The sequence below is a fragment of the Geotrypetes seraphini genome, chromosome 6, assembly GCF_902459505.1.
Source record: "Geotrypetes seraphini chromosome 6, aGeoSer1.1, whole genome shotgun sequence".
Taxonomy (NCBI): Eukaryota; Metazoa; Chordata; class Amphibia; order Gymnophiona; family Dermophiidae; genus Geotrypetes; species Geotrypetes seraphini.
The window spans coordinates 228,432,803-228,447,471 of NC_047089.1; the positions used below are offsets into that span (position 1 = coordinate 228,432,803).

The window sequence follows — 14,669 nt, forward strand, 5'->3', positions numbered from 1 at the left end:
ATGTTTATTATGGATAAGCCCAAAGAACAGAAAAAATATAACAGAAACATTATAGCCAACATTATATCCAGTGTTCAACTGTAATCATCAATTAGCATCAAAGAGTTTACAAACTTCTCATACACTCTAACCCTCCCCCTACCTCCCTCCTTCCCACCTATTCCCCAAACCAACCTAAATCCCAACCTCCCAATCCAAAAAGCTCCTGTCCTCCCTTCAACAATGAAATCAAGGTTACCACCCCGATCTCTAGAAGCCTCAAGGGAACTGGACTTATATTCCTTCAAGGTAACCTTACCCCTTCCCTACCCCCCATCCCTCCTCGAGAAAGGACAAACATGGTATTTCCTACACCCTTCACCCAATACTCAACCCTGGACTACAATGTGCTAAGAAATAAATTACGACTCCTAGAACATAAGGTGTATATAATGGTCCCAGGTACTCAAAAATCGTTTTCTACGTTTCAGATAGTCTTCCACTGCCTTGGCTTTCCAAGTCACTAATACATGGATTTGAATTCTCCAATGCCAGTAAGAGGGGGGTTCCACTGAAGTTCAACTTTGCAGTATACATTTACGAGCTAGAAGGCATCGCTTTCAGCACAGTAATGTACCTCCTTTAGGCAAGTTCTGAAAGGCCCTTGGCACATCTAACACCAAGTGTTGCACTATACCAGTCACCAGTCCCCCAACAAAGAGATCAAACACTTAACTACAGTCATCCAAAATTCCAACAGGTCCAAAAAGAATGGATAAAGGTATTAGACTCCCTACCACACTTTAAACATAATGGCGAAGTAATACCCCCCTATCTTATACACTCTTTAATACATTAGTGTACATCCATACTGTAATGTGTGGTGTGTGTGTATAATTTTTATTAATATTTTGTGAATACATACAACATCACAACAGCAATAAGACAATAGCAGAACCAGAAAGATCTTCCGTGTTAATCCTTCACGAAGACCTAAAGGAGCCAAACCACTCACCAAAGACACCCCCGCACTCCAGTGTCAAACGTTCAAAAGAGAACTTCGTGCTCTATGGGACAGACCTTCCCAAACAGAAGCCCAAATTCTGCTTATATTTAAACTACTATACTCGTTTGCAACATTAGATGATAAGGAGAAATTAGGTTCTTACCTGCTAATTTACTTTCTTTTAGCTTCTCCAGACCAGTAGAGGTTAACTTTACGAATGGGTATATATCTAATCATGACCAGCAGGTGGAGACTGAAAACAAAACTTTGGGACAGTATATCCTAGCCCCTCCTCTCTATTTCCCTCAGTCTGCCGAATAGCCACGCAGAACCAAGAACTGGAAAACAACAGAGAGAAAAAACAATACTCCAAAAGGAGTAACAAATAACATACCCAAAATGCTGTTGGAAAATGCAGAGGAGAAATTCCCGAAGGAAGAATGTCCCCACAGCTCGCCAGCTAAGCCAGCCGAGCCATAGCCGCTGTTCTTCAATTCTCCCCGGCCCTAGAAAAATACTAGAACCCGCAGCAAAAACCAAAAACTGCCCGCGCAACAGCCCCAACAACAACAACAACAGACAGGGTGGGGACCTCTACTGGTCTGGAGAAGCTAAAAGAAAGTAAATTAGCAGGTAAGAACCTAATTTCTCCTTCTTTAGCACTCTCCAGACCAGTAGAGGTTAACTTTACGAATGGGACGTACCAAAGCAGTCCCTCTCACGGGCGGGACCCCCGAAGGGCCGATACCAGTACACGCTCACCGAACACCGCGTCCCGACGCGCCTGCACATCAACCCGATAATGACGAACAAAGGAATGCAAGGAGGACCAAACCGCAGCCTTACAAATATCCACTGGAGGCACGAGCGACGACTCAGCCCAAGAAGCCGCCTGACCCCGAGTGGAATGAGCCTTGAGAAACTCCGGAACAGGCTGCTGTTTCAGAAGATAAGCGGAAGCAATCGTCTCCTTGATCCAGCGCGCAATAGTAGCCTTAGAAGCGCCCGCTCCCCGACGAGGACCCGCCAGGAGGACAAAGAGATGATCGGACTTCCGGAATTCCTGGGTCCGCTGCACATAAGAGCGAAGGACCCGACCGACATCCAACTTGCGCAGCTGCCGTTGCTCAGAAGAGCCCTCCCGACCACCCAAGACCGGGAGAACCACCGATTGATTGACATGAAAAGGAGAAACAACCTTCGGCAGAAAGGAAGGAACAGGCCGCAAGACGACCCGCTCCCTAGAAAACTCCAAGAAGGGAGCCCTACAAGAGAAAGCCTGCAGCTCAGAAACACACCTAGCAGAAGTAATGGCCACCAAAAAGACCGCCTTCAAAGTAAGGTCCTTCAAAGAACAGTCGTCCAAGGGCTCGAAAGGTGGACGCACCAAAACAGAGAGAACCAGATTAAGATCCCAAGAGGGAACCGAGGGCCGTAGGGGAGGCCTAAGCAACTTGGCCGCCCGCAAAAACCGAATCACATCAGGAAGAGCCGATAAACGCTGACCTGACACCAACCCTCGAAAGGCCGACAGGGCCGCAATATGAACCCGGAGAGAAGACCAAGCCAGGCCTCTATCCAGGCCATCCTGCAAGAACTCCAGAATGTTAGGCAGATAAGCGCGAAAAGAGGTCACTCCCCGCGCCCGACACCATTCCTCAAAGAGACGCCAAACCCGCACATAAGCCCGAGAGGTAGAAAGCCTCCGGGACCCCAACAGTGTAGAGATCACCTTGTCTGAATATCCCTTCTTGCTAAGGCGACCCCTTTCAAGAGCCACGCCGTAAGACAGAAGGGAGACGGGTCGAACATGGGAATGGGACCCTGCATCAGAAGGTCGGCCGAGAGAGGCAGAGGAAGAGGATCCGCCACCAGGTGCCTCACCAGATCCGCATACCACGGACGGCGAGGCCAATCCGGCGCCACCAGCACCACCAAACCCGGATGGTGAACAATGCGAAGAAGCACTCTGCCCACCAGCGGCCAAGGAGGGAACACATACAACAGCCCCTCCGTTGGCCACTGCTGGACCAGAGCATCCAGACCCTCGGCCAGACCGTCCCTGCGACGACTGAAGAAGCGGGGCACTTTGGCGTTGCCACCCGTGGCCATCAGGTCCATCAGGGGCTGCCCCCAAGCCTGCACTATCAACTGAAACGCCTCGGCGCCGAGACACCACTCTCCTGGATCTAGAAAGTGACGACTGAGGAAGTCTGCCTGAACATTGTCTACTCCGGCTATATGAGAGGCCGAGAGGTCCAGCAGATGGGATTCCGCCCAAACCATGAGCAGAGCCGCCTCCTGCGCCACCTGAGTGCTCTTGGTGCCCCCCTGACGATTGACCTAAGCCACCGCCGTGGCATTGTCCGACAGCACTCTGACCGACTTGCCCAGCAACAGGGAGTGGAAAACCAACAGCGCCAGACGGACCGCTCTGGTCTCCAACACGTTGATCGACCAGGCGGCCTCCTCCGCGGACCAGGTGCCCTGAGCTGAGTGACCCAAACACTGAGCCCCCCAACCCAGGAGACTCGCATCCGTCAGGAGCACCGTCCACTGCGGGAGATCCAGACCCACCCCCTGAACTAGGTGAGGGGTCTGGAGCCACCAACGCAGACTGCAGCGCGCCAAGCCTCGCAGGGGGACCGGAACATCCATCCCGTGCCTCTGGGGAGACCACCTCCGGAGCAGAGCATACTGGAGAGGACGCATGTGGGCCCGCGCCCACCTCACCACGTCCAGGGACGCCGCCATCGACCCCAAGACCTGGAGGAAATCTCGCGCCCGAGGACACCGGGACGCCAAAAGCAGGCGAATCTGAGATTGCAATTTGCTCACCCGGCCCTCTGGGAGGAAGACCCTCCCCAAGGAGGTGTCGAACAGCACCCCTAGGTAATCCAGACGCTGAGCCGGGACCAACCGACTCTTGGAAAGGTTGACCACCCAGCCCAGCGACCGGAGAAACTCCACCACCCGAGCAGTAACCCGGGAGCTTTCCTGCAACGACTTTGCCCGAATTAACCAGTCGTCCAGGTAGGGGTGTACCAGGATGCCCTCCGACCGCAAGGCTGCCGCGACGACCACCATCACCTTGGTGAACGTCCGAGGAGCCGTGGCCAGCCCAAAGGGAAGCGCACAGAACTGAAAGTGCCGACCCAAGATCGCAAAGCGCAGGAAACGCTGATGAGAGGCCCGAATGGGAACATGCAAGTAGGCCTCCGTCAGATCGAGAGAAGTGAGAAACTCCCCCGGCTGAACCGCCAGAATGACCGACCGCAGAGTTTCCATACGGAAAGAGGGAATCTTGAGAGCCCTGTTGACCCCTTTCAAATCGAGGATGGGCCGAAAGGTCCCCTCCTTCTTGGGCACCACAAAGTAAATGGAGTACCTGCCCGTGCCCCACTCCGGAGGGGGCACCGGAACAACTGCCCTGAGATCTAGCAAGCGCTGAAGGGTCTGGCGAAAAGCCTGCGTCTTCCCCGGAGTCTGACATGGAGAAGCGAGGAAAAAATCCGGCAGAGAGCGGGCGAACTCCAGGGCATAACCGTCCCGCACCACCTCCAGGACCCACTGATCGGACGTGATCTCGGCCCATTTGGGGAAAAATTCGCGCAGCCGGGCCCCCACCGGAACCAAAGGGGGCGCCGGCAAGGCGTCATTGTGCAGGACGGGAAGCGGGGGAACCGGCGGAGGGATTCCCTGCCCCCCGACGGGCCCCCCGAAAGGGCTGCATGCGCTGGAAGAACCGACCCCGGGAAAATCCCGGAGACTGGAAAGAAGCAGCCCCACGCCCAGGGCGATACTTGCGAAAATCCCGCAAACGCCCCCGGGCCGCACCCCCCCGAGACGCCGGACGGGCACGGTCCTCCGGCAGACGGGGAACTTTCGAGTCCGACAAAGTCTGAATCAACTTATCCAAGTCCTCTCCAAACAAAAACGACCCCCGAAAGGGAAATTTAGTAAGCTTAGCTTTGGACGCAGCATCCGCCGCCCAAGCGCGCAGCCACAACACACGCCTTGCGGCCACGCCAAAAGCCATAGACTTAGCCGAGATCCGCACCAAGTCATTTAGAGCATCTGAGAGGAATGAGGCCGCCATCTCAATCTTCGCTACCTCCTGATCCACCAGAGACCAGTCGTCAGACTCTCGATCCAAGACCCGCTCCGCCCACCGAAACACGGCGCGAGCGACCAGTCCCCCACAAATAGCCGCCTGGACCCCAAAGGCAGAGACCTGAAAATTTTGCTTAAGGATGCTCTCCAATTTGCGCTCCTCAGAGTCCCGCAAGGCAGAACCGCCCTCAACAGGCACGGTATGCCGCTTGGAAATTGCCGAGACCACCGCATCCACGACTGGTGAAGCTAACGTAGCCCGATCCCCTTCCGGAATGGGATACAGGCGAGCCATTCTGCGCGCCAGCCGAAACGGCGTCTCCGGCGTTTTCCACTGCTCCAGAATAATATCCCGAATATCCTGATGCATAGGAAAAGAGCGGGAAACGGAACGGATCCCCCGTAACAGGGGGTCCCCCACACGCGGAGTCTCCGGCGGCGCGTCCTCAAAACGCAAAACCGAAGAAACCTGCTGAATAAGGTCAGGCAGCTCATCTTTCTGAAAAAGGCGCACCACGGACGCCTCGTCACTGGAGAACGGGAAATCCGACAACCCGCCGCCAGCTTCCGTCCCCTCCAGAGAGTCCTGGAACTCCTCAGAAGGGTCCAGGTCCTCCTCCAGACCGACCCGTTCCTCCGACCACAAATTCTCGTCCCACGACACCCGCGGACGCTTGGACAAGGGAGGCGGCGGAGGGGACGTCACGCCAGACGAAAGAGGCAAAGCCGCAGGGAGCGCGGAGGAAAACCCACCCCCCGAAACCCCCTGGGCGCAACCGGGACCCCCAGCCGCCTGAAAATAGGCTCTGCATAAAGAAAAGAAAAATTCAGGAGAAAAAACCCCCCGAGGGTCCCAAGGGACTCCCTGCCACAGCAGGGGACCCAGCAGAACCTTGCCCCTGCATAGTCAAAACAGGGGGAAGGTCACCTGAGGTGGAAGACAAAATGGAGGGGCCAGACAGAGAAGATGGCGGTTTTCCCGCCAAAAAAGCTCCCTCCATAGCCTGAAGCGGCTGAGAAACCTGAATAGTCTCAGCCGCTAAAGCAGGCAAGCCGGCATCAGCTGTCAAAAAATCAGCTGAGAGGGAATCCTTCGGGGAATCCCTCCGTGGGCGGTTGTGGAAGACCGGGCTTCCCCACTGCTCCAAGCCGACTCGCGAGGCACCATCGGCGGGGAGCTCTGGGCGCCTGCAGCCGCTGCCGACGGAGCTCCACCACCTCACCGACCCAAACCGCCGAGTTCAGGCCGGCCGCGAGTGCCTCGCGGCTGGACTAAAATTGTGGCCTTCTCCCCCGGAGAAGGGCACAATTGCTCCATACGCGACCTAGCTATAAAAAAGTGCTGGTTACATGAAAAAATACAGTAAAATACAGTTTTCTTAAAGGGATACAACCCTTCAGACCAGCACTACCTCAGGATTTTTTTTTTTTTTTTTTTTACAGAACAGACTCCACAGGCTCTCGAAGCAATATGCCTTGCTTGATTTAGGGGGCAAGGCTTACTGCTGAGGCTCCTCTAAAAAAATGTGGGGAGGTGGAGGAAGTGGGGGGAGGGACCCCGCTCGTGACCCGCCAGGTTTGACACCCCCGAGGTCGGACGAACCCCCAAACAGAGTCCGCCCAAGCTCCGTCCGGCTAAAAACAGGGACAATAAACCCCCTAAACAAATTCCAACAGCCCTACCAAGGGAGATGGGTACAGATCACTCAACACCTGCTGGAGACTGAAAGAAGACTGGGGGAAATAGAGAGGAGGGGCTAGGATATACTGTCCCAAAGTTTTGTTTTCAGTCTCCACCTGCTGGTCATGATTAGATATATACCCATTCGTAAAGTTAACCTCTACTGGTCTGGAGAGTGCTAAAGAAACATACTTTTATGTTCTTATGTCCAGCAAGCCCAGTAGCCCGTTCTCACGGTGGCCAATCCAGGTCACTTGTACCTGGCCAAAACCCAAGGTGTAGCAATATTCCATGCTACCGATCCAGAGCAAGCAGTGGCTTCCCCATGTCTTTCTCAATAACAGACTATGGACTTTTCCTCCGGGAAGTTGTCCAAACTTTTCTTAAAACCAGCTACACTATCCGCTCTTACCACATCCTCTGGCAACGCGTTCCAGAGCTTAACTATTCTGAGTGAAAAAAAATTTCCTCCTATTGGTTTTAAAAGTAATTTCCCTGTAACTTCATCGAGTGTCCCCTAGTCTTTGTAATTTTTGACGGAGTGAAAAATCAATCCACTTGTACCCGTTCTACTCCACTCAGGATTTTGTAGACTTCAATCATATTTCCCCTCAATCGCCCATCCCCTTTATCTTCTTGGTCGCTCTTCTTTGAACCTTTTTGCCGCCTACCAACCCAGCTGATGTTTTCAGTCCAGCATCTTACCTGCTCCAAGAACTGAACTGCAGCTTCCTGTGTGTCCTCTGCACATTTATCCAAGTGGTCCAGCCAGATTTCTAGTTCCTGCCATGTGTACTCAAAGACCCCGCTGTCACGTAAGACCTGCAGCATACAATAACATTAAGCTGCCTCAGCTACCTCTTTCTAACCTTTAAAACACAATTGCATGCCATGTTAATAACAAATTATTTATTTTACCACCTGGAAAGCTATTCAGCCTGTTTATGTTTATTCAGGTTTTTGATTGAATGCTTTTTCGAAACTACAAAGCGTTATACAAAATTTAAAATTAACATTTAAACAAAAATTTAACAAATAAAACTTACATTACTGTGATGACACATCTATTATTAATTGAATAATAATAAAAAACTACATGACTGACAACAAATACGTACTAGGTAAAAAGGACCGAAAAGCCCCTGGACACGAATAGGAAGAGGGGGAGAAATACAATCGGTATAGAAAATGTGAGAAACATTTAAGGTAAACACAAAAGGGAATTGGGAAAATAAATGTAAGAAACAAGATTAAGTTAATTACTAAAACACAGTTGATCAGTTAAAAGCATCTTTAAAAAGAAAGCATCTTTAAAAAGAAAGCTCTTTAAATTGCTTTTAAATTTTTGTAAGTTTTTTTCCATTTTTAAGTGTAAAGGAAGAGTATTCCAAATCATAGGGGCTGTCACAGAAAAGATTGAGGTACGACGTGTACCAATTATTTTTAAAGATGGAATGTTAAGATTATATTGAGAAATAGATCTTAAAGCTCTCGGAGGGTCATATGGGATCAAAAGTCTGTCTATAAATGCTGTCTTCAGTTTATTAGATAATACAGGGTGATAAACTGCCAGCTGTTCATCAGGTCCCTCCCCAGCTGAACACCACTTGGTAAGACCCTCTTAACTATTACAATATAATTTGAAATGGGTGCCTTGTCTCCCCATATCAATCAATATAAGAACCTAATTTCCCTGAATGCTGTTCATAAAGACAGACAAAAAGGGAGAGCCTAATATTCAAGAAAAAAACTACCCCCACACCCTTTTACAAAACCACAAAAGCGTTTTTTAGTGCCGGCCGGCATGCTGAATTCTCTGTGCTACTCCAACACTCAAAGAGTTCCTATGAGTGTTGGGAGCAGCGCAGAGTATTCAGTGCACCGACCGGCACTAAAAATCGCTTTTGCACTTTTGTAAAAGGGAGGGGGGTTGGGGGGTAAGCCTCTAAATTAGTGCCCTATTTTCAACCAAACTTAAGATTCATCTGAATTTAGAAACTTGAAGTTTATGCTTATAACACTGAGGATTGCCATTCATTTGCCTAGATTTATGAGCTTCGAGTGCTGAAAATCAGTGCTAACCTCTTAACCATTTTCCCCTCCCTAAAACTGTCCTGTTGCCACCCATTTTTTTAATGATCTTAAATTTAAGAATTTAGTGACATTTTGAGAATAAAATGTAAGCCTCAAAACTAGTGAATATTCACCGAGGCCAATTTAAAAACAAAATTCTCAAAAAGAAGCATAAATCCTTTGAGCATCAGGCCCTGAGTTTTTATCAGTCACTCCCAACAGGCATGATCATCTGGAATTTCTCTTTTTTTAATGATGAATCTAAGCCCCATACTACAGCACGCAACCATGACCTCATGATTTCTTGGGAATAAGATAGCAAGTGTTTATGTTCCACATAGGAACTGGTTCCCATCTTACTAGAGCAGTGGTCTCAAACTTGCGGCCCAGGGGCCACATGCGGCCCACCAGGTACTATTTGAGGCCCTCGGTATGTTTTTCATAATCACAAAGTAAAATAAAACAGTTTCTTGATCATATATCTCTTTAGCTATAAATTACAAAATTATTATTAAGACTTAGCCAAAAGGAAAGATTTATAAACTATAAAGAATTTTACCTCATGCAAAATTGTCATTTCTTTAATAAGACATTAACTATTTTTTCTGTGGCCCTCCAAGTACCTACAAATCCAAAATGTGGCCCTGCAAATGGTTTGAGTTTGAGACCACTGTACTAGAGGGAGTATTTCACTATCTCATAGGACAATGTCACAGCTGAAAAAAAACCCAAAAAAACAGGGAGGAAAAGGGCTTGGGTGCAAAGAATGGAATTCCGGCATATGGTGTAAAACTCCGTATTGGCTATTTCAGTGACTGACTGCAAGTAGGGGATATGTTTGATATATCAAAACCCTTGGAGATTAACGGGAAAAATCTATTCAAGGAGTATTACTGTCGTTCAAACTGCTAACGTAAAGCACAAAACCAAAATTCCAGTTGTTAAAGGAACTCACCTTAATAATCAGCAGCTTGGTGGACATTTTCAGCTGGGAGCTGTTACTGGTCACAAACATTTTAAGCAGCAAATGAAAAACGGACTTCTCCCGGCAAACCTTTCCTGCATCCGGTACATCCTACAGTAAATACATATTCAAACAATTTAGTGAACAGAAAAGAAAGCTCTATCCCTTACTAACAAAAGCCCAACTTTAAGTTCTGTCCCCCCCAAATCCCATGCTTATCTATTCACAAAGAGCCCAGTACATCTCCCCTCCTCCAGGTACCCTCCCCCCATTCCCATTGTTTTCTGAGGCTTAAGTATGTCAGTCAGCCCAAGAATGTCCTATTATCAGTCATGTACGTCTAATTGGTCTAAAGGTTTGTCTCCTTGTTATTTTAAAATTTCTTCTGTACAATGCTTTGTACCTTTGGATAAGCGTTTAATCAAAAACTTGAATAAACTTAAAACATAAACTTGCCAGATACCATGAAAGCTCAGTGCTTCTCCACAGCATCCCATTTTTATCTCGCCTCCATCCATGAGCCCAATGCTTCCCTCATTTTCCTGAGCTTCTCTGTACTCCGCTCAGCATCCCTAATTTGCCCTCTCATCTGCACTTTAGTGTTGTTTCCCCAAATGCCCTGTTTCTCTTACACCGGAGCCCAAGCTTTCCTCTAGCAACCTGTGTCTCCCTCTCGCTCCTATCCCAGAGCCAGTGACACCCACCCCACCCCTTCCTGTTAGCAGCCTCCAAGACTTCCTCTCCTTTCACTCCCGTGAGTGACCCTGGCTTCAATTCTCCTAGCATTCTTCTTCCGATACCCACGTGTCCAGTGCTTTCCCCAACCGATATAAGCCTTCACTACATGTCCCAATTATCATCATATCCAATGGCAGCTGTGTCTACCTGAACTTTCAGCCAGGAAAATTTAGTTGCTGGTAGTTCCAGTGCCAGCTGAAGGATATGTTGCTGAAGGACAGGTGGCACTTCCTCCCGCATTCCCATGTCATTCACAACACCTGTGGAATAAAAACCAGAGAGGGCTTGCTCATACCCTGTATTACCAATATGCGCATGGTTACATATATTCCATCAATAAGGTGGAAATAAGTTTTTCCGAAACATGAACCCAAAGGATTCCAAATGCTGATCTCTTTGGTATAATATGTCACATCACTTCATCTACTAACATCAGTAAAATCCTTAAAGGCATAGAGACGGTAGACAGGGACAGATTCTTCAGACTTTGGGGAACCACAAGTACAAGGGGGCACTCGGAGAAATTGAAAGGGGATAGGTTTAGAACAAATGCTAGGAAGTTCTTCTTTACTCAGAGGGTGGTGGACACATGGAACGCGCTCCTGGAGGTTGTGATAGGGCATAGCACGCTTCGGGGGTTCAAGGAAGGTTTAGATAAATTCCTGAAGGATAAGGGGATTGAGGGGTACAGATAGAAGTAGAGATGGATTATAGGAAAAGTCAGGGACCACCTAACAGGTCATGGGCCGCCGCAGGTGTGGACTGCTGGGCGCGATGGACCTCTGGTCTGACCCAGCGGAGGCAACTTCTTATGTTCTTATGTAGATTCATACATCAACGCAGGTCATAGCAAATCTTCTATTGCTGAACATTCAAGGGATAACACGTCAGAGCCCTGGAAAATGGGGTAGTGCTTCTCCCACCAGACTAAAGGAGTATATGTTAGGTCTATAGCATGACCACGGAACACAGACCAGGGCTTGTCTTGTCATGGAGTGCTGGACAAGATCTTACCTTTTAGCAGTTTGCTGAAATCAAAGTTACTCTGGGCTACCAAGTGCGGGACCACCTTCTGATAAAAGGAAAGGACTTGGAGCAACATGGTTTTCACAAGAATCGTCTCTGCATCATCTGAACCTGAATAGAAAAAAAAGAGATCATGAAACCAAGCTTTCAGTCCACCAAACATCCGTCAAGTGCTAACCTGTTGGCAGAGATGAACTTAACTAAACCTGAATTCAGACGTCACTGTACTTATTTTACAAATTATACCTCCAGATATAAACTACTGTGCAAGACCTGACGAAGCTTGAAGAATGGTCTAAAATTTGGCAGCTAAAATTTAATGCTAAGAAATGCAAGGTCATGCATTTGGGCTGCAAAATCCAGAGGGAAAGATACAGTTTAGGGGTGAAGAACTTAAGTGCACGACGGAAGAGTGGGATTTGGGTGTGATTGGATGTGATGATCTTAAGGTGGCAAACAGGTTGAAAAGGTGACGGCAAAAGCTAGAAGGATGCTAGGTTGTGTAGGGAGAGGTATGGCCAGTAGGAAAAAGGAGGTATTGATATCTCTGTATAAGACTCTGGTGAGATCTCATTTAGAATACTGTGTACAATTCTGGAGGCCGCACCTTCAAAAAGATATAAAAAGGATGGAATCGGTCCAGAGGAAGGCTACTAAAATGGTGCGTGGTCTTCATCATAAGGTGTATGGAGACAGACTTAAAAATCTCAATCTGTATACTTTGGAGGAAAGGCGGGAGAGGGGAGATATGATAGAGACGTTTAAATATCTATGTAATATAAATGCGCATGAATTGAGTCTCTTTCATTTGAAAGGAAACTCTGCAATGAGAGGACAAAGGATGAAGTTAAGAAGTGATAGGCTCAAGAGTAATCTAAGGAAATACTTTTTTACAGAAAGGGTGATGGACGCGTGGAACAGTCTCCCAGAAGAGGTAGTAGAGACAGAGACTGTGTCTGAATTCAAGAGGGCCTGGGATAGGCACGTGGGATCTCTCAGAGAAAGAGATAATGGTTACTGTGGATGGGCAGACTAGATGGGCCATTTGGCCTTTATCTGTTGTCATGTTTCTAACATAATTTGCACTTGCAACTGCAGTATAAAAAAGAATACAAAGAGTAGCTCCCTTCCCAACTCCCGAGTAACTTACAATCCCTGGTGGTCCAGTCTGAGTAAGAGTGATGCCTCAGTTGCAGCAGCCATTTTGAGAGCAGAGTTAGAATGGGCTGGTGATCACTCCTGCCCCAACTACACCCCCAGACTAGGACCAGGATGGCCTACAGGTTGGAGGGGAGTTTAGGAAGAGGGGCAACCCCTGTTCAGGGGAGGGGAGGACAAAAGGGACAAAGCACTAATTGTTGGCTTTCATCAAACACATGGTAATTTTGGGCTGAAACTGAAAACATGACCAAAAATTTAAATAACCTTTTGGCTGAAACAGGGCAGAATATGGAATTTGGGGCTGCTTTTGTTGCCTTAACCAAAACCTCAGTCAGTCTTTTAGTATCAAGCAGAACAACCTCTAACCCCTTCCGAAACCTATGATTCCCTCCTCAGGTGCCTAGCTGTACAATACCAAACAGTGCCTATCTTCTAGGCGCTGCTTAGTGTGGTTGATAATCAAGTTCCTGGAGAAGTCCATAGTCTGTTACTGAGAAAGACATGGGGGAAGCCTCTGCTTGCCCTTGATCGGTAGCATGAAATGTTGCTACTCTTCGGGATTCCAGAATCTTGCTATTCTTTAGGATTCTGAATGGAATGTTGTTACTCTTTGGATTTTGGCCAGGTACCAGTGACCTGGATTGGCCACCGTGAGAACGGTCTGACCAAGAAAGGCTATTCTTATGTTCTTATGCTGTTCCATCTCCACCACAGGCTCACACTTCAAACAGCTACATTTATCATTTGTATTGCTTTTGGAGTTTGGTGTGTTTTGCTTTTTTTTTTGTTCTAACTCTGCAGCTTATCACCAGATCAACTACCTCACAGCAACTGAAAAACACTGCAAACATGTCACTACCTTACAGACATAAAAGCAGATCTGGGCGGGCTCTGTGCTGGTTTGGAGAGACTAAAGGAAATCAAAATTAGCAGGTAAAAGTCGAATTTCTCTTTCCATAGAAACCCTCCATAATGGCACAGATGGGAAGAACCAAAGGAAGGGAAAGGACTTTCTAAATGCAGCTGGACACCTACCCGATAAAGGCAAACAAAAAAGAATGCAGGAAAGACCAAACAGCCATCTTACAAATTTCCAAAAGCAGAACTAGAGAGTTCTAAGCCCACGACACTGCCTGAATCATGAAACGAGCTTTAAGGCGTAACGGAACTGGCTTCCCTTTGAGGATGTATGCTGATGCAATAAGCTTCCTTAATCCACTAGGCAATTGTGGCTTTAGATGCCGCTTCACCTTTTCTATGACCGCCCACTAGGATGAACAACCTGCTGAACAGCGAAGGAGAAATTAGGTTCTTACCTGCTAATTTACTTTCTTTTAGCTTCTCCAGACCAGTAGAGGTTAACTTTACGAATGGGTATATATCTAATCATGACCAGCAGGTGGAGACTGAAAACAAAACTTTGGGACAGTATATCCTAGCCCCTCCTCTCTATTTCCCTCAGTCTGCCGAATAGCCAAGCAGAACCAAGAACTGGAAAACAACAGAGAGAAAAAACAATACTCCGAAAGGAGTAACAAATAACATACCCAAAATGCTGTTGGAAAATGCAGAGGAGAAATTCCCGAAGGAAGAAAGTCCCCACAGCTCGCCAGCTAAGCCAGCCGAGCCACAGCCGCTGTTCTTCAATTCTCCCCGGCCCTAGAAAAATACTAGAACCCGCAGCAAAAACCAAAAACTGCCCGCGCAACAGCCCCAACAACAACAACAACAGACAGGGTGGGGACCTCTACTGGTCTGGAGAAGCTAAAAGAAAGTAAATTAGCAGGTAAGAACCTAATTTCTCCTTCTTTAGCACTCTCCAGACCAGTAGAGGTTAACTTTACGAATGGGACGTACCAAAGCAGTCCCTCTCACGGGCGGGACCCCCGAAGGGCCGATACCAGTACACGCTCACCGAACACCGCGTC

At 48.1% G+C, this 14,669-nt stretch overlaps 1 protein-coding gene across 3 annotated transcripts in view; it reads right to left on the minus strand.

Moving 5' to 3' along the window:
- Positions 1-14,669, minus strand: part of URB1 (URB1 ribosome biogenesis homolog) — a 152,823-nt gene that overhangs the window by 91,648 nt on the left and 46,506 nt on the right. For all 3 annotated transcript variants that reach the window (XM_033949919.1, XM_033949918.1, XM_033949920.1), the window contains 4 exons: positions 11,569-11,691; positions 10,702-10,814; positions 9,808-9,927; positions 7,485-7,601 (listed from right to left, as the gene is read on the minus strand). In XM_033949919.1, coding sequence (XP_033805810.1) covers positions 7,485-7,601; positions 9,808-9,927; positions 10,702-10,814; positions 11,569-11,691 — 473 coding nt within the window. The remainder of the gene's footprint in view (positions 1-7,484; positions 7,602-9,807; positions 9,928-10,701; positions 10,815-11,568; positions 11,692-14,669) is intronic.